A 20,506-nucleotide genomic window follows, 5' to 3' on the forward strand; every position below is an offset into this window, starting at 1 on the left:
TATTGAGGTGAGCCAAAAAGCCCAGCTCTTCATGCCTGAAAGAGACTCTCACAACAACTCTTCAGTTCAGGAGCTCATTAACCACACAAAAAGATCCAATTCCTGCCTGCCACTCCTACCTGTTATGGATATTAATAACTAATACAGTTTCTGTAGTTCCAACATTTCACCGCGTGCCCCACAGTTGTGAACGTTTTCTTCCTTGTTGGGGATAAATATAGATGTCTGTCCTCGGTTTAGCATGTTTGAGTTTGAGAGTTCCAGCTAGTTTACTCTTTTAATAATAAACTAGTGTACCAGAATAGGCAATATTGCAGGTCTCTATGGCAACCACAGGCTTTGCATAGGAGAGATGGAGAACATGACCATCAGCAGCCCGGCAGGCAGATGGTTTTTAACATTGACATTTTTGGAGCGATACCATTACAAGTTAGTCCAAGACTTCCCATCGCCAAGCCAGCCATGAAACCCACTCTCAATGTTCTTTCCAGTTTTGGATACATGCCCACCCCCCCCCCCCTCTCCTCATCTTCCTCCTCTCACAGACAGGTCACAGCCTGTCATTTTTAATAAATGCTTGAAACTAAGCACTGTTTTTTGTCCTGGTAGATCTAGAAATGACTAAGCTGGTTGCAGAGACTCTGGAGAGGCCCTAGGGTGAGGGAATGGAGCTGGAAGGAGGAGCTGGCCCCCGAGACGCCTGCAAGCCGTCGGGATACACACTGGCCTGGCCACAAAAATGAGCCTCTGGCCAGTGTTGGCCGCCCCTTTGGCTTTACACAAATACGCTCTCACTGACACACGCACACACCAGTGGAAAAGTGTGCCTGGAGGTAGCCGAGGAGCTTGTTGAGATTAAGAAAGACGATGGGGGAATTTGGGAATAGAGGGTAGAAGCGGAGGGTTGGGGTGCTGTAAATTCATTCATATTTCTCCCCCTCTCTGTACAAGCAAGCCAAACCTCACTGGGTAAATCAGTGCTCTTCGTAAACAAGCCGCAAGCACACAACGGCGCCTCCAACTCTAGAGAGTCAGAGAGAAAGAAAGTGGCAGAAAGAGGGCACGCCAACCTTTAGACTGACATGCTGGTGAGGGGAACACACTCAGCAGAACATGCAGAAAAACAAATAAGTAAAGAAACTGTAACATCCAGAAGGATTGTAATTGATCGTGACCCTCATCTATCAGTTGTGGCCGTGGTCTACAACACTTCCTCATAAGTGGCAGGAGCATGCCTATTCTCACAAGAGTCTAATTAAGCAACACAAACATACACTTACAGTATATTGTATGTACAGTGTGATTGTTTTGTGTATTGCAACATATGATATATAATTCATAAGCCAAGTCAAAGTCATACACCTTTCTTCTCGTATTTTAGTCCTCAAGCTCTACCATGATTGCACACAAAAGCAACAGTACCCTCTTAGGACTAATGTATTCAGATTACAGGCAATTATGTCTTATTACCATTGGGTGGGGGAAGCGGGGCTCATTTGCAGTATTTGTTCAGTGAATGTCTAATAGCGGGAATGGGGAGGGAGCCTGGTGCTTCCTGCTGTGCGAGCCGTGATGCTGCAGGAGAACTGTAGCGTGGCGCAAATATTAACGACTCATTTCCCCCTCACCTGGAAGACGAAAGTGGAGCTAATCCAGATACATCAGTGCTAATAGCCTAAATAAATCACTTGTGAGCTTACTTTGGGGCTTGTTGTCTTTTGGAGGAACAGATATGGAAAATCAAGCCATCGTCTGGTACTCATGAAAGGAGCATAATTTACTTATGTTTGAACTTCTTTTAAACTATCTCTTTGTTGCTACAATGTTAGGCCTGTAACAATTATTGCATAATTGTCTAATCACAATATCTTTACGTAATCGCGGTTTCTTTGCTGAACCGCAATTAATCGCTAACGAGGAGTATAGGGGTACGTCTGTTGATGGTAATTGTTGATTTAGTTTAGATATGCCAAATTGTAATTATATAAGTGATTATTTGTCAGACTGTTGAGCTAGTGCTATGCTTTTTCTTAGTTGTTGGCACGTGCCCCTATACACATTCATAGCAACAAAAATGACAAGGAGGGATACAGTTTAAAAAACAAACATAACTACTGTACGGAAGCAGTGATGACTTTTTTGCCACGTAGTTTGTTTGTTTTTTAAGTTGTTTTTTTAGGCCTTTATTGTCACAGGACAGATGAAGACATGAAAGGGGAGAGAGAGGGGGAATGACATGCAGCAAAGGGCTGTCTTACCTTCTGTCTTTTACAGATGAGGATAAATGATCTAATGTTCTATTTATTTGTCGATTTTATGTTCATATATAATGATTTATGATAATAAAGAGGCGTGGTTTGCTTCATAGGCTGTGTATCTGTGTTATTACATTATCTGGGTCACATACAAGTGATATAACCAACAGACTTATTCTGGAATTCATTCAAAACTTTAATTTGTTTGAAAAAGTAATAAATTAATAAATATTTTTTTAAATTTGAACGAGACGGTCATATTGTTAATCGCAATTATTTCTGGGACAATTAATTGTACAGAAGAATTTGAAATTGTTCCAGCTCTGATTAAACATCTTGACATGGACCCCTTTTTCTTCCCCCGTTTCACTTCTAATTCTTTTTGTTTGAGTGCAGGCTTTGAGTTAGGTCAATATTTCAATTTGAAGCTGACATGGTGGTGTGCTATTTACACAAGAAATGCTGTCATCCTAGATATTGCCATTTTAGGAATCTTTACACCAATCAAATTGCTGAATAATTAAATGTTAAATATCTGGCCGCAGGGACAAGCTTTATTGCCTGCCCAGATCAGCGTGAGCAGGCCAAAATCAACGTCACTCTCGTCCAATTTACTGAAAAACAAAAACAGCCTCAACCTAAGTGTTAAGTGTTTTTTGGTAAGTTATGTACCAAGAGGATTTGAGACCGATTTCTTTCACTGACAAGAACCCTTTATTATTAAGAAGCGTTATCAGGAGCAAACTTCCCCTTTTACCTCTCCGTCAGCGCTGCTTCTTTGCAGGCACACCAAATGACACTGTCACCTACTGGCAGATACACCATGCTGTCAAACTCAGCATCCTTCCAGTGAAACCTTTTCAGTCCCTCCAGAAAAACGCGATTATGCAATCGTATAATTCAATGCATAATCAGCCAAAGTCCGCATATTCATGCGGGGGTTGCATTTTTTCAAATATGCCGCACCTTCGCCGCATAATTGCCGATTTCCGCGCAGAATATGCGGTGCTTGCATAATTTCATAATCCCCGCATTTTCGTTGCAAAAAAGTCACATATATCTTAGCAGAAAGTTGAAAAAATGTTGCGTTTACTTCACACAAGAACAGCCATTTTCTCCTGTTGCCATGGGAACGTTATGAAGTGACGTAATTACGCGACGTGAACATCATCGAAAAGCAGGTGTTGGAGGTTGAATTTGACATGTACTTTGAGTCTCTTAAGTTGGTATCCAATAAGAAACCTATCTTAATATCTGATGTCTACTCAAATTTCTTTGTTTAAGTGCTCCTGCTGTCTATATTATTAACGATTTTTGAAAGTCTGTCTCTTTTATATCTTTTATTTCCATCTGTTTAGACTAATACTTTTATTTTTACTTTAATATTATATTATTTGTATATATTTTTGTATCTTATTTGTTTACTTATTGCAATGACTGAATATCTGTAAACTATTTTTCATCAAACCGCAGTTTTTGCATGTTCCCTCAATTTTTGCAAGTTCCCGCAATTTTTGCAAGTTCCCGCATTTTTTGCAAGTTCCCACAATTTTTGCAAGTTCCCACAATTTTTGCAAGTTCCCACAATTTTTGCAAAGTTCCATACATTTTTGCAAGTTCCCGCATTTTTTGCAAGTTCCCACAATTTCATCGCATAAAATTGCATAAATATCCCATTATTTAAGAAAACGTGCCGCATAATCAAGGACTTTTGCCCGCAACAATCACAAAAAAACTCGCGTTTTTCTGGAAGGACTGCCTTTTGCCCCATAAAATGTGAAGCATGAAAGGGTTGCTGTGTAGCGCTCTTCCTTTCCTTTGGACTCTCCATTTTTGTTGCTGTGTGATGGCAGTCTGTGGCGGTATATTTAGTCGTACGGTTTGGGACAGGAAGAGGGGAAGCGCTGAGGTTATTTGATTACTTCATTATGGTCATATATATGGCCATATATTTATGTATACTTTGTTATGTATGTCATTACATGTACACCAGTGAGTGTTTGTTTGTTTGTGTGCATGTGCTTGTGTGTGTGTGTGTGTGTGTGTGTGTGTGTGTGTGTGTGTGTGTGTGTGTGTGTGTGTGTGTGTGTGTGTGTGTGGTGTGTCGCGTGTGTGTGTGTGTGTGTGTGTGTGTGTGTGTCTGAGTAAAGAGGGCTCAGTGTTTGGACCACCCTGTGAGCTGGGCTGAGTGACAGCATGGGCCTCAAGACTCATGCAGCACACACACACTCACACACACACACACAAACACACACACACACACACACACACACAAACACACACACACACAAAAACACACACTCAAGAACATACAGTACTCAAACACTCGTCAGCAAGCTCATTTTTCAACATGTTTTCTACTCTATTAATGTCTCATGACCAAATACATATCATGCTCCAAAGCAAACATGCTGTATTAAAATGAAATAAATCACTTTGGGATCAGGAGAGAACACACACACTCTGGTCCAACACTCTACCACCCAGTAGTATCGCAGCGAATGTACCTGCTGTTGTGACCCTACCCCAAATTTTTAACACCTGATTTGAAAAGACAGGCCCAAAATTATTAAGGTGCTTTAGACATAATATTTTCTCTTTCTCTGTGGATTTGAGGAATAAAGTAATTTGTCGTGATGACATAAAGCTAAATTGAAATGAATTGTTACTTATTTTCAGACTGCTTTGACTGTAATTTTCCATTAGTCACCAGTTGTTTCTCTTTATTACAGCGTTTTTTATTTAATGAATAGAGGCACAAGTCCAGTTATTCACCACAATGAAGTGCTAGCCTTGCTAACAGTGTATATTTAGGACCCCAGTCAGAAATTCAAAACAGGTCAGGCTGTGATGTCATTCATATCAAAAGTTTATTTTTCATATTAGTATTATAACTGTATATAATATATATATAATAATATAACTAATATATTAGACATATTAGTTATGTCTGTGGCCCGACCCCCCTGTTATCATATAGAGCACACACACTTACATTTGGGTCTCCTTTCAAATATGATGTCAAATACTTATTCTTATTCCCTTTACTTTAAAAGTGCAGCATATTGCATTTGCCAATAATGTATCCCATCTAACATCATTCATGTACTGTATGCTAGCATGCATACCGAAAAGAAGCTCAGCTTGTAGAGAAAGCTAAATCCTGAGTAGATTCCTATAATCGCCTCAAGTGGCACCATTCTGGCCAATGCCTTATCCCCTGGATGTCTGGATAGGAAATAAAGGTTGGAAACTTTGATACACTTTTTGGAATTGTTAAAAGTCTCTGGATCCATGACCGTGACCATGACATCATTAAAGAATCGCTAGCTGTCATACTAAGGCCTTGGAAGTCCAAAACATATGCTGTTATCTGGTAGTTATCAAGAGAAAGACAATTATTTCAAATCTTTTTCATCTTACAATTTCATCTTTTGCTGTAATTGTCCGAATAGCTATAAATTACACAACGTTCAGGTGAACCAGTGTGATAAATCCCTCTGTTTGACTTCTTACTCTCTCTTCTATGACACCTTCTGTTGTCAGATGATAACTGTACATTGATACAGAGTCTTAGTCTCAATGCTTATAGCTTAATGATATTACTGCATAGCGGAAGTCCTAAAAATAAGACTGCTGAGAGGCAACTAATCTAGCAACTGATAAAGCTGCCGTCTTAAATGAGAGGCCGAAGTTAGTATATGAGAAGCCGACGGGAGCTTTCTCTTATTACTCTCTAACTCATACAGTAGATCCTTGTTGTTGGGCTGTCCCTCTGGATCAGCCAGCACATAAAATATTAGACAGTTTTGAAGAAAAAAAGAACTCCAGCTTGATCACTTTTGTAATTCATACCGTGCGCACCTGAAGCTGAGCTAGGGTCTTACAAATGTTCCTATACACCTGCATATTAGTGAAAAGTAAATATTCTAGTCACATGCACCGCTACTTTCTTGATTTATTTATGTGAATATTGCTGCCCTTTCCATCAGTGCACTTAACCCCTGGCAATTAAATAGAGATCTGAATACTTACTACAGTATTTTGATAGATGTATGACTCAATCTGAAAAAAGCTTTGCTAAGTGCGGCGGAGCGGGCAGCTGTTTGCAGTAGCAGAAAGGGAAGGGAGGAGAGACATTGGCTTGCGGACTGACTGGGGGACATCAAAGAGGACGAAGCGAGTGCTGAGCTGAGCTCTCTCCAATGATTAAAAGCAGGGGCCACAGTAACGTCTGGATGGGCCATTTAAAACTAATGAGGGGAAATAAATAGAGCAATGGCTATTGGCATGTGTAGGTGGAGAGGTGGAGTGAATATATGTGTGTGTGTGTGTGTGTATGTGTGTGTGTGTGTGTGTGTGTGTGTGTGTGTGTGTGTGTGTGTGTGTGTGTGTGTGTGTGTGCGTGTGTGTGTGTGAACATAAAGAAGGCAGACGTCACCAAGCAGCAAACCTTGAATTTTAAATTCTCTGTCCCACAATGTCATGACTTTATAAATGATGTGCATTGTGTGACGCACAGTAGAATTTCCACCACCGGGATCCTCTATAATTTGACAGGCTAGTTCAGCCTCCTCATACATGCATCACCGCCTATAGATCTAAAATTGATCCTTAAGTTTAATGTTGACTATTATCAAAGTCATATTTGACATCAACATTGACTCACCCTGTGTTGCTGCGAGTTGACTGTTTACAGTATTGCGTGTGGTTCGCTCTGAAGAATATGTAGGCAGGAGATATTTGATTTTATGAATGAGTCATGTTACTCTGGATCCTTTGCCCTTTCCTCATGCTGTTGAGACACACAAATAGGAACATGCACACCAAGTGAGGCGGAAGACGAGTAAGTGGAAGTGAAGAGCTGACACAGGCACATCAATTAACAGCCAATCTATGGGGCAGTCAGCGAAACCATGTACTGTGATTCATCAAAGGGGAAGGTTGTCTATGAGTACAATTTGTACGTCATGAGTGACATCAGTTCTGGATGCATTGCGGGCGTTTATTAGTCATCTTACTGTTATTGCCTACATGCATATTTCAGAAATGTAGCTCAACTTTGTGAAAAAGTGCTAGGAACTTCTTACTTTTCTTCGATTCTTTAACCACATTTTTTTTTAACCATTCTGCTTCTGTTTCTTTCACAACAATAGTTTTTCAATTTCTTCTCGAATCATTTCTTCTTTTCTCTTGTATTTCTCTATTCTTATAATGTGCAGTTCTCTTCTTCTTTAAATTCTTTTCCTCTCGTTGTCATCATCTTTTCCATGTTCAAAGCACAGCTTAAGCAAAGGCACAGACTGCACAGCTCCTACAACAAGCCATCGTTTTCTTTGTTGATAATCCAAGTGCTTGGCTAGATTATACGAAAAGCCAACCCATTTTAACGGATTCCAGGCCCCTTTTCACAATGTCAGTGTCAGAGTTGAGTTATTTCTCAATCCACTGCTCTTCCAAGATCTAATGGGCAATTATCTGCGGAGGAGAAGTTAATGGGTGTCCCATTTCACAAAGTCCCCAGTTATTTATGTCAATGAGCACCATTGTGTGGAAACGTGGCAGACCCGTGCTAACCGCTCTACTTGTTTAGATATTCTCTATGGAATCCCACACCCATTGTAAGCCAGCACTAACCACAAGACCAACGTGTGTGTGTGTGTGTGTGTGTGTCAGTATGTCGATGTGTGTTTTATACATGTCTAAGATGAAGAATACCAGTGTGTGTGTGTGTGTGTGTAACGTACATAAATGCAGAGACATGATGAAAGTATATACTGACCACCCCAATACACACAAACCCATATAAACAGACATCCCGCCTCCCACATACACCACACACGCACACACTCACCACAGACACTTACACAAGCAGCACCGTAGACCTACCACCACATACTCAGACAACCCCCTACACACGCACATAGCTAGAGACCCACAGCCACATATGCAGGCATCCCCCCCATACACACACACACACACACACAGAACCAGAGACCCACCACCAACATCAACACCCACAGGCTCAGGCTTGGTGACATCATGGCTTGGATGACAGCACGTCTTCCAGCCCCATTAGTCTGATTGTAGGTGGCTCCGCCGCAGTGATTTATGGGTAAATATCCATAGTCACTCTCTGCTGTGTTGATTTATAAGCCATGTTTTGGTCCCTTTGGTCCCCAGACCACAAGACTTGGGAGGGGGAGTCCTGTACAAATAATGGCATTGTAAAACTGGAGACAGAGGGAGAGAAGACCCGCCCTGTCACTCTCTCATCACCCAGCGCTGTTGACATGTTTTGATTGGTCAGTGAAATCAGGAAGCTCGGCACATGCATATGTGATGCCAAATTCTCTTTCAGTCATCTTGTAGTTTTCTCTCTTTGCATACACCTGCCCACCTGTTAATGTCTAGCTAGCTGTTTCCCTTTGTATTGGCTTCCTGTTAGCCTCCCAGTCTCTCTGTCCATTTGTTTTCCTATTGATGTCATGTATCTGTTTGTCAGCTCTCCTTTGTCATCTGTTTTCTTTCCCACTTTTTTCTTTGCCTCAGAAGTGTCTGAGTTTTTAAGAGCCCTATTAATTCTGTCTAACGCCACAGTGGAAAATGGCTTTGCACAGGCAAGAAAGAAAGAAAGAAAGAAAGAAAGAAATAAGAAAGAAAAACACAATGTTCACCTCCTATGTAAACTCCACATCAGCCTTGCATTCATTTTTGTTCTATATTTACAGAGCATATTACTGTTTGTATTCTGTTAAAAACGCCCAAAAACCCTTTGGTTTATAAAAACTCACTTTGTGGTGATTTGATTTTTCCCAACACTGACTATATTTTAAAGTCTTAGTATAATTAACCCAGAGATACTACTGTACATACTTTTAATTTATTTTCCTTCTTTCTCCCATTTGATAAAATTTTAATTTTTTATTTAAATGATTTTCTTTTCTTTATATCTCTCGATCTCTTTCACCTTCTAACCTTTCCTTTTCCCTCTCTCTCCAACCCAGTTGCGTAGGAGGCCCCCAGTTGACTGCTCTGAGCTGTTGTTTATAATTGGGTTGTGCTTTGTTACCACAGCACGCAGCATGTTGCCCTCAGTCCAAACAAATCTGGCAATTGTTTAAGCAGTGAAAATGCACTGTTAATGCAAAAAGGACAGCAGGTAGCTGTAAATGTCATAAAACTCAAAGTTTGGCACATTTAGTGGTCAATTGTTGCTAGTTGGACACAGTGTTGGAAGAGTTGTATCTCAAAGCTGTTGTAATGTTTTGTCTTAGCGGCACTGCCAAAAATGATAAGTGCTACGTCTGTGTTTTATATTAATAAATATCCTTTTACTTATACTTGGAGACAAATTTGCATGTTTTTTTCCTTAGCTCCTCCAACAGCAAAATATTTGTCTAGCAAGTCAGTGGAACATTTTTCTATTCCAGATACTGTATAATATTCATTCTGAACGCTCACAGTTAAAGTCTAACAGTTTAATGATCATATATATAATTGCACTTTAATAAGTTGCAATTATTATTGTTAGCGGTAGCATTATTACATTGTTGTTGTTGGGAGGCTTTGCAGCTCATAGTGTGTATCCTGAAGCCAGCTGTCACACTCTCCTCCCAGGAGCATGTGTAGGGAGGATACACTGAAAGGCCACCAGGAACCTACTGAGAGCCCTTCAAGGAAGTTTCTAAATATGTGTATGTTGATGTGTGCATGTATGAGAATTAGTGTGGGTGTGTGTGGGTGTGCATTTGGATGTATTGGGATGTGTGCATACTTGTGTGCTAGTTATAATTAGAAGCTTCTCCTGACTGACAGGTGTTGGGACAACCTGCTGTGGCCCTCCAGTGGTGCATGCTGGGTGCCCGCATCTCCTCTAGTCTCAGCCAGAGAAATTGGCAGGTGGATTTTATACTTGTGGAAAACGTGGGTGAATAGAGGGATGGATGGACATAAGTAGGAATGGGATGATTAAAAAAAGAAAGTATGACAGTATTTCCTGAATATCCTTTCAGAGCAATGGCACCATGTTTGACATTTCCACCAGCTATGAGTAATGTTCTCAATGTGCTCAGGCTACACAGAACTCGCTCACTGGACAATGAGGTGGCAGAGATTTGTGTGTGCCCACAGCCAGACACTGAAAACACACCGTGAGTCATTATAAACCATGCCAACACCATACATACACACACACATACACGCATGCACGCACGCGCGCGCACACACACACACACACACACACACACATATGTTGTCTTTCATACAGTATGTGCACATATACACACAGAGCCTCGCCCACAGCAGTTACCCACAGTAACACTAAAGGTTGCCAGCCACTAAGCACAATGTAGATTTCATGACTAAATTCATTTATATTGACGTCCACCAGATCTAAAAGTCTGAGCGTGTGGGCTGTTACTGTACGAGGAAGCAGGATTTGCTTACTGATCATAACCATGCACTGATCATCGTCAACATTTTCGGCTGCTGATCTCATGAACTGAACAGAAGACAAAATGATTTAAAGTTGATTTTTTTTTTTTCAGCACACAATAATTTAAACTTTAGTCATATTGGACCAAAATACATATAATGAATGTGTGCTTTACTGTAGTACTGTACCAGAGGCTACCATGTAAGACCCTCTTTCAGTTTGAATGACCTAGAATAGAATATTTACAGATCATTTATATTAAAAGAAGAAAATACTGAATCTGTTACAGCAACGACACACAGCAGATTATTCTACTTTATGGGTTGCAGTGCCGTATCAGATTCTCATGCCCACATCTTATGTAAAGGGCTCGTCTCGAGGATGTCCCAGGTCAATGCCGTAGGTCCCACGGGAGTCAGCTTAATGTGTCAAACAGTTCCAGTTCACAGTGTTAACAGTAATAGCTGTCAGGTTGTGAACAGCCGTCGCAAAAGGCAATTATGTTTCTGTGTAATATAAATTTTGTCTGATTATTAACATCATTGACACGGTTGATTTTGAAGAAGGCATGAAGGCCGAAAAATCATCTCAATTAAAAAGAGGAATGCATATGGAGCCAGTGTGTGCAACCCAGCCGTCGGTGTGCGTTACTTATATCTATATTATATAAAGAGACTGAACTCACTTTAGTGGTCAGTATAAACCAATATAACATTTATTCATTCATTCATAACATGCATGAATGAAAAAAAAAAAGGAACAGGAAGAAGAAAAAAATCTTATGGTACCTGTCACTTATTTGTGCACATCAAAAAAAAAAAAAAAAAAAACAACAGCTGCTTCAAGAGTGGATCAACCCCAATCCTCACCCCAAACACCAAAAATTATCAGTACTACCTATCTTTACATGTAATTATCATCATTTTAAGCATATTAGTCATCTTTTTTCTTATAACATTCCTGTATTTTTTTCTTATACAAATTCTTAAATTTACAAACAGTATCGCAGCACTTCAGTTCATAGTCCAATGTGTTCCACAGTTTAACATATATGGACAAACACCTCTGTTTTTGTGTAGTACGTGCGAAAAGAGTTTTAAAATGATATTGCCTTCTATGGCCATCTTCCTCTGATACAGGAGTAAATCAATTTTGTAAAACCATAGGCAAAACTCTTTGCTTAGCTTTCCACATAAAAATCAAAATCTTCAGATCAACCAAGTCTTGACTGTGTAGTAGAGCTCTTTTAGGGTTAGAGAGAGGCATCACTATATATTTAAGCTATCTAAAAGTGGAATCTTGTTCAAATATCCATTTTCAGTGTCAACCCCTGTAGCTGCTATTCTTGCATAATCAAAGAAATCACACGTGCCAAAATATTATTTTTGCCATGTCATGCTAAAGCTTTTATCATTCTGACAACTGTGACAATGGCATGGGATTCCATTCAAAGTAAATATTTTAGTAACTAGCTACATAACGTAGTACACACACAAAAGCTAATTTGAGCTGTCTGCTTTAGACACCTGTGTTCATCAAAGACAATAATTAGCACCAGGAGTTTTGGGCTGAATCTCATAATTAGCTAATTGTTTATTTACTGCTGACTCTAGATCTGAATGTCCTTTCAAACATATTTGGAAAACAAGGCTGACAATGTTCCTGCTTTTAATGAGTGGAAAGCTAAGACCAACCCAAACAAAAGGTATTTGATGCACAAGCAGAAACAAGTGACATGGCTTTGGGTAAATGTGTGTGCAAAAATTCTCTGAATGCTTGTCCATTTAAGTATTATAGCAAATCCTCAAAGTGTGCTGTTGCTCCGGCTTAAGTGCTCCAGGCTGCACAAGGTCCCAGAGCAAAAACAAGGAAGTGCACCTGCTATGTGAAGTCTCCTCTTCTCCATCCATCCATGTCGCTCATCTGCTCAACTTCTTCCCCTCCTGTAAACCTTCCCCCTTTCTTCCCGCTGATCATTCTCTTCAGGCTACTGTGTCTATAATGAGCATTTCCTCCCCCCCCTCCCTATTCTCTCACTTAGCCCCCACTCCTCCCTCCTCTCCTGTCCTCCCCTTCTCACTGTGTGCAGAATTGGAGAAGCTTATCGCCTAGCAACCACAATTAAAGTACAACAAGTCAGTGGCGGTAGCAGCCGCCATCAGAGCAAGCTTCACAAACCTTCGTGTGACCAACGGAAAGAGAGGAAAATAGAGAGAGAGTTCGATAGGAAGGGAGGGAAAACGGAGCGAAAGAGTTGAAGTTGGACAGGTGAACTGCAATTAGAGCCACCACTGGAACACCGAAGTGAGGGCTTGGGTTTTTTTTTTTTGAAAACAAGAGAAAAAGAAGACAGGGAGAGTGGAGTAACGTTCTCCGACTGGGTTCACTGGGTTGGACTCGACAGGTATTTGTGTGCGCTGGAATTAATGGACACAAAGTGAAGGTATTCTGACCAATATGATGGTGTTTTTATGTGTGGATTACTTCTTATGTATTTCTGTTTGCTCGATAGTCAGTATTTGAAGAAAGACATGTATTTATTATTGTTAGATCCATATAATCCCTTCCATATGGTCATAGTTTCCTGATTTAAAAAATGAATTTGCACATAATATACAAATATGTCCTACACTTGATGCGTAAAGCCAGCTAATTGTCTCCCATATGTTCCCCACTATCATTAGGATAATTGACTAAGTTATTAAGAATAGCTCTAGTTGTCAGGTGTGCTGTCTGCTGTTACCATTGTCTATGGAAACATGCCTAGTAAAAGATGCGTGGAGAGAGAGCGGCTTTGTATGAGCTGAGATTGCACATGAGCTGTTAATAATTGATTTTTGCAAGATTTTTAGTGATGCTTTCCGTGAATACATGTGGACAGAGGTGAAAGGATGCAGATGGCAAGTAGCAGGAACACCTTGAACTAAGTTTGTGAGAGGCTGGTGTACAAACGGCCAAAAACTCATTTAATGCCATTTACAGAATTTTAATTGAAGCTTGCTTCCATAACTTGTAATTTAAGTTTGGGAGAAGATAATGTGCATGACCCACTGTCACAAAAGGAAATGCTTTTATATTTGTTTATTAAAATTTTTTCTATGGGTTGTAAATTTTGCGGTTCTTCAAAATAAATCCTAACCAGCCTCCAGGATGCAGTAATGCTCTGTTATGGCACAATTTAAAAAAGAAACACTCGTCATAGTGAGTACCTAAATAATTCCCATGAATTTCCAGAACCACGCTGTTAATCGTGTGCTTATTCATGCTTTGATGCGGTCATTATTTCAGCCTGAATGGTGGCTCTAAAATAGTGCTCCTTCAACCCCCCACAGACCTATCTTTCACATAAAGGACACCCACCTGCTCTCATCCCCATGGCAGATTGGCACTACCTGAGGGCACTGTGGGGGAGCTGGCAGGTGAAAGGTCAGTCACTCCGTATGGCCTATCCTGTCCCCACCAGGAGGATGAAACTCATATGCAGACTTAAACGCACAGAAAAGTCAACGATGGTCAAAATGTCACTGCGCTGCACACATAAAAGCACACACACGTACACAAACACTCAAAACGCCAGAGTAGAGGAGTCAGTTGCTGTTCAAAATGTCATTGCACTGCTCACATCAAAGCACATTACGCACACATGCACACACTCACACTCAGAACAACAGTTTTCTCTGATGTTTAGTTTTCGATTCAAAGGGAGGAAATAGCTTTTCCTCACTTTTTTTAAGGATACACTCTCCGTGCTGTACCACTTAATCACTTTGGAGAACCATAGGAAAAGTGCCTGCATCAAAGTCTCTGAACACCAGTAGATGTCCATTAATGGCTCCACTGATAAAATTGGAGACATTGGGCTCTATTTTCGTGGCGATGCAACAACCAACAAAAGCAGCGCTCCGACGTTTGATTTTTTCCTGACCTTGAAGTTCACTTTGCCCATCTGTGTGATATTTTGGTAATGTTAATCTGCTGCCAATCTTATGATTTTATGTACATGTGCAAACGACACCAGGCTGCTACTAAATAAAATAAAAAAATAAAAAAACACATTTATTAAATCTATCAGACTGGTCGGTTATAACTCGGTATTATGCTGTCCATGCAGGAGACATTGGATTACTGCTCATTAACCTGTGTGTCACAGCCTCTTTTTAAAAAAATTTAAAAATCAGCGGTTCATGTTTTTTCTTAAAATGCTTTACAAAGCAAACACTGCTGTTTCACTTCTTAAAATATGATGTGACTTTTTACAACGTAAATTACAGTCAAATTATGACTTAAAGGGTGTCGGATTGATGGGATTATATGATTTCCTTTACCTTTACCTTTTTCTTATTGATTTCTATCAGCATTGTACTAAATAACTGTTAAAAGACCAGTGATGTGATTGGCTATCAGTATATTTATTAACCAACACATCTCTCCAACTTCCAGCCCTTTGGATGATTTGGCAACCTGTCTACAGTGTGCTCTGTCCCTGGCCCAATGCACTCTGGGACCGTCTTTCATAAAGGAAATGAAGGGTTTTGGAGTCAGTGAATGTATTCTTAGGAAGGTCTCTGGATTTGAGCCTTGAAACCATCATCATATTTTGTATTGCATATACTTCTCTTTTATTTTGGTGGTGGAGCATGGCTGCCTCCCTCTCCCATCTTATATAAAAATGTAAAACAGCAACAGAATTTCACTCTGCAAATGTCTCCAGCCTAAGGCCGGTTATGTGATATGTGTTGAGAGTGTTTCTCCTGTGTGCGTTACTGTCTGTCTCAGGTGTGTCACCGCTAAGGGCTAAACACCCCCAGGAGATACGGACAGCAGGGGGATACTATGTGTGTGTCTGCACCGTTGTGTATACTGTAGGTTTGTTTTTGTGTCAGTGTGTGTGTTCTGTGCATGTGTGCCTAATAAGTTGGCTCTGCCAGAGGGATGTATTCAAGCGGCCCCTTGTTGAGCAGAGCTGGCAGGACGTATTTTTTTGCACCTGGAGTTTCTGAACTCAGTTGTTTTCATCATCATCATCATCATCATCATCAGGGAAATGGCTTTTAAACCTGTCTCTCACTCACTCTTCTTGCCTTCTCTCACGTTCACATTACAAGGTCATTACCCATGTAATTGGCTCTCCCAGGGTGGCATTGCTCATTTGATTGGTGTTACTTTAAAGGAAGATGTCCAGATTAGTGGGAGAGTTGAGAAATACATTACTGTAGGTCACATTGAATACATGAATGTAACGAAATACAAGTGAAATTGTTGGTATTATATAGAGTACATATATACTGTATGCACATCTATTCTGTGCCCTCTGACTATAGTTTTGCAGCATGCTCTCTACAAGAGAGTACTTAAGGAGGGAGAACCATACTATTTCTGTCTTAGATGGTGATTGTAATGTGTTATTCTTCTCTGATTTCCAGAGTCTTGGCTCTGCTGACCGAAAGGAGAATCAGCGCAAGAAGTAAGTTGCATGTGTACATTCCTCTCTTTTGTCTTTATTTGATTTCAAGAAAAGAGCAAAAGAGACCAGAGACATGGACATTTTCATTGGAAATCAATGGCTCCCAGAAACGTTATGTTCTCCCACCAATGGTTGTTGCCACCATGATCTCTTGCTAACGTGGCAACAACTAAATGTGACGTTGCCATGTGATATCTTGAGAATGGCATCTTCTGTGGATTTGTGATTCACACCTAAGAGCTTTTTGCTGTGAGACAACGCTGTTAACCACTAAGCCTGTATCTTACTCATATCAATAAAATAACTGAGGATTAGGTCTGTAGGTATTGGAGATCGACAGAGATAGATAGTTGCTCAGCAACCAAAGCAATGGACACCCATACTTTTCTTTACAACACATCTCTCCTGTCTGTTTCTTCCTGTCAGCAGTGCAACAGGCATGGTCTGTGCACCTATAGAGTTTGTCTGTGTAAATGGATACTTGAAATGACAATGGAGGTGTTTATAAAAATGTTTCCAGTCCAAGACATTTCAGGATGCCTCACTTTGGACCAATAAGCCAATTTACCCATGACTATATAATTCATTTTCTGCTAGCTGTCATTCTTTGAAAGCTATACCATTGGATTGAAATTAAGCTTCAATGAGTGTGACCTCTGTTAGTTTTTTAATTGAGTACATTCAGTCAGGTACTCTTGATATTGTTTAAAGGTCCCATAGCATGAACATTTCACTCTATGAGGTTTTTTAACATTAATATGAGTTCCCCCAGCCTGCCTATGGTCCCCCAGTGGCTAGAAATGGCGATAGGTGTAAACCGAGCCCTGGGTATCCTGCTCTGCCTTTGAGAAAATGAAAGCTCAGATGGGCCGATTTGGAATCTTGCTCCTTATGAGGTCATAAGGAGCAAGGTTACCTCCCCTTTCTTTGCTTTGCCCGCCCAGAGAATTTGGCCCGCCCATGAGAGAGAGAGACATCATGGGTTTCAAATGAGCAAAGTGGCAGTTGGTCAAGGCCACACCCCCACTCTCCACATAGAGTCTTTAAACACTTCAGATGTAACGTTATCGGCTGTCAAAGTGACGCCAAAATGAATGGCAGTCAATGGAATGCTAACGGCAGGTGATGGCTTGTTAGCCTAAGAGTCTCGCCATAGGAGGTACGCTTTCCGGATGCTCGCTTACCCCCTTGGTTTGTCCGTCAGTTATTGTAAAACCCAGTGACGGTAAAACCTCAGCTCTGTGATTTGTCCATTTATTATCGGAAGTTGATACGTTACCATGACAATGGCACACATAAAAATGGCTATGTTAGGGTTAGGTGCCTTGAAGTCGACGGTCGCAGCGCTGCCTTGAAGTCGACCTTGGGGGCTTAAAACACAATCGAGCATCATAGAAGTAATGTATACTTTTTTGTCATATCCGATGTGTCTGATGTGCCAGGTGTGCTGGCACATTAAGCGCTCAGTGTGCTAGAATGGCAGACATCTGTTGCCAGGAGACGGGCTATACAGTATAGCCATCACTGGATGTCAAGTAACAGGAGTCATCCCCAGAAAAAGAGGGAAGGAGAAGAGTGTTCAGTTTACTCTGCCACACATTTATTAATGCAAGCTAAATCACATGTATGAGCATAAATGAACAGGCACAGTGGGGTAAATAGGAAAACAGTATTCACACACATCTATGTTCATGTTTTTCATCTCAAGATAACCATTAACCTACATACGTGTGTATGTGTGTGTGTGTGTGTGTGTGTGTGTGTGTGTGTGTGTGTGTGTGTGTGTGTGTGTGTGTGTGTGTGTGTGTGTGTGTGTGTGTGTGTGTGTGAGAGAGAGAGAGAGAGAGAGACTAATTATTACTTTGTTCTTCAATATCCTATCTGTATTATCTCTCCATCCTCCATATTAACAATCACTTCCTCTCTGTTCTGGCACCTATTCTGCCTTCTGCTCAGCTTTCCATTGGTAGGATGATTAGGAGTAACATTCAGTCTCATCAAATGTCAGCAAAATGATTAATATAATCATATAGGATTGTATAGATATGGTCAGTCTTTTTCTGCATCTCAATGCAGATCAAATATTTGCTTATTTCTGTCCTGACAGGCTATCCAACATTCTCTTATTCCTGAGAAGCATCTCAAGGATTCCAGCTGTTCCTCTTCTTACCTACAGATGGAATATTGCTAAACTCTGGCTCATTGTTCCTCCACATGGAGATGACCATTCATGCCTTTATTTTGGACCACTGCAATTCTCTGTTTACGTGCCTTAGCAGGTAATCACTGGATCATTTACAAGTGGTTCAGACTCCCTCTGCCAGGCTTATTACCAGGTGTACTAAAAGGTCTCACATTACACCTATTTTGATGTCTTTATCCCTGTCAAGTGGATTCCTACACAAAGCAGGGCAAACACATTTTTACACTTTTCATTGCATTTTTAAGACATTCGAGATTTTATAGAGTTTCAAATTACCTTTTTACCTCTCTTTTTTGCTGTTTTTGATGAATTGTTTTAGTCACAGTTTTCATTTTTGATTTTAACACCTAAATTAAAGACCTTGGGCTTCATAGTTGTACTAAGAAGTGCTTTATGATTGGGCTTTTGACTTTGTGGCTCCTCTCTCTCTCCCTCTCTCTCTCTCAGTTTGCCCTTTTTTACAAGCACTCATGCTCTTACTACGTTTTAGTCACTTTACCTCTATAATTGTTAAGTGCTTTGTGCTCATGAAATCTTGTTCTCTGTATGTGTATATATATAAAAAAACTTTACACTCACTTAACTTCACTTTTCTTTCCTACTTATGCTGGGTGCAGACAGTACAGGAAGGAAGGAATAATAGAAGGATGGGGAACTAAGGGTGTCTTGGAGGCTGGGGGATGCTTTGCGTTTTTCATGGAGCAAGGGATTTAGGTACGGATGTCAGAGAAGAGAGAACTTGATTAGACTTATTTATTCACAGGAGCAGGCCATGTAATTGTTCTCATATGGGGTGACGTACTGTAGGTGTGTGTGTGTGTGTGTGTGTGTGTGTGTGTGTGTGTGTGTGTGTGTGTGTGTGTGTGTGTGTGTGTGTGTGTGTGTGTGTGTGTGTGTGTGTGTGTGTGTGTAAGAGGGGATATTTGTTCTTCAGCAATGTGCCAGACTTGGTTTTGTTTAGATAATAAAACCATATTCTAGTTCAATGTAATTTCTCAGTTCCACAACTTTAGAGATATTCTCTCGATTAGATAAAGAATAACTTTCCCACCACTAAAAGTAAAAAATGCACTCTACTTGAAATACAACGTTAGAGAAATATAAAATCTAAATTATTCTAATTATAAAAATGTAGCCTGCACCTGTCAATCAGTCAATGAAGGTATAACTTTTTTATTTATGCAATAAAATCTACATACGAGTTTTCAAAAGCTGTCGTGGCAATCACTTTCTAGTGGATAATGGCTTGTCTTTGAAGTGACACAGCTGTCTCTTTTAAAACGTATACATCTATATAAGACGGCTCTATTGCTGAAATAACCATCAGACACTCTTTTTTTCACTCTAAAGACGCTGCGTCTCAGACCCAGCTGTTGTTTTAGCGACCACGTTCCCCCACAGTTGCAAGACTTTCTCTCCCAGCAGTAGCTGCTTGTTGCCGTGGTTACAAAGCCAAAGCCCAGCAGCATTTAATTCACAGCGACATCACAGGTTTTATGTATTTCATTCAGTGTACGGTGCACAAAGTCCTGAATGGGGCTGATCAAACACAGCGCCTCATGTCTCAGATCAGAGGAAAGGAGATGAGAGAGGAAAAGCAGAAGAAATAGCTACATCTTATACAGCTTATCTACCAAGCACAAGTAAAGATGCAAACGGGCCAATGAGCATTAACATGAATAAAATGTTTTTCCATCACGTTGCACCAGTTGGAAATAGGCAGAAGAAGAAAGCGACAAACAGAGAGAGAAGAGACACACCACTCTACTCCATCTCACTCCCCAGAGGGACAATCCAAGGCAAATTCTAGCAAAAGCATAATAAGGATTGAGGGTTCCCGCTGTCTGACCGACGTGAAACACATTCTTCATTTTTCCAGCCCTTTTTCTTTTCACCAAATTTTTTTTCCAGGGTTTTGAAATCCAAGTGTAAATACTTTGAGGAGTATTTACAATAGTGGTAATGGTGGTAGGAGAGGGAGCTAACTCAGCGAGCCTTGGAAGACTAGATCTGACTGTGTGACTATTTGCACAGTTGATCTGGTGTGTATGTGCCTTTAGTGTGACTGTGGGTAACTGCTGTGGGTGAGGCTATGTGTGTATATGTGCACATACTGTATGAAAGACTGTGTGTGTGTGTGTGTGTGT

The 20,506-nt window shown here is 40.5% G+C and overlaps 1 protein-coding gene across 4 annotated transcripts in view; it reads left to right on the plus strand.

Annotated features, from left to right (window-relative positions):
• The window catches only part of LOC120551712 (ankyrin repeat and fibronectin type-III domain-containing protein 1), a 136,696-nt gene that overhangs the window by 66,436 nt on the left and 49,754 nt on the right, over nt 1–20,506 (plus strand). For all 4 annotated transcript variants that reach the window (XM_039789239.1, XM_039789240.1, XM_039789241.1 and 1 more), the window contains one exon: nt 16,116–16,156. In XM_039789239.1, the coding sequence (XP_039645173.1) occupies nt 16,116–16,156 (41 nt within the window). The remainder of the gene's footprint in view (nt 1–16,115; nt 16,157–20,506) is intronic.

The sequence above is a fragment of the Perca fluviatilis genome, chromosome 21 (assembly GCF_010015445.1).
Source record: "Perca fluviatilis chromosome 21, GENO_Pfluv_1.0, whole genome shotgun sequence".
Classification (NCBI taxonomy): domain Eukaryota; kingdom Metazoa; phylum Chordata; class Actinopteri; order Perciformes; family Percidae; genus Perca; species Perca fluviatilis.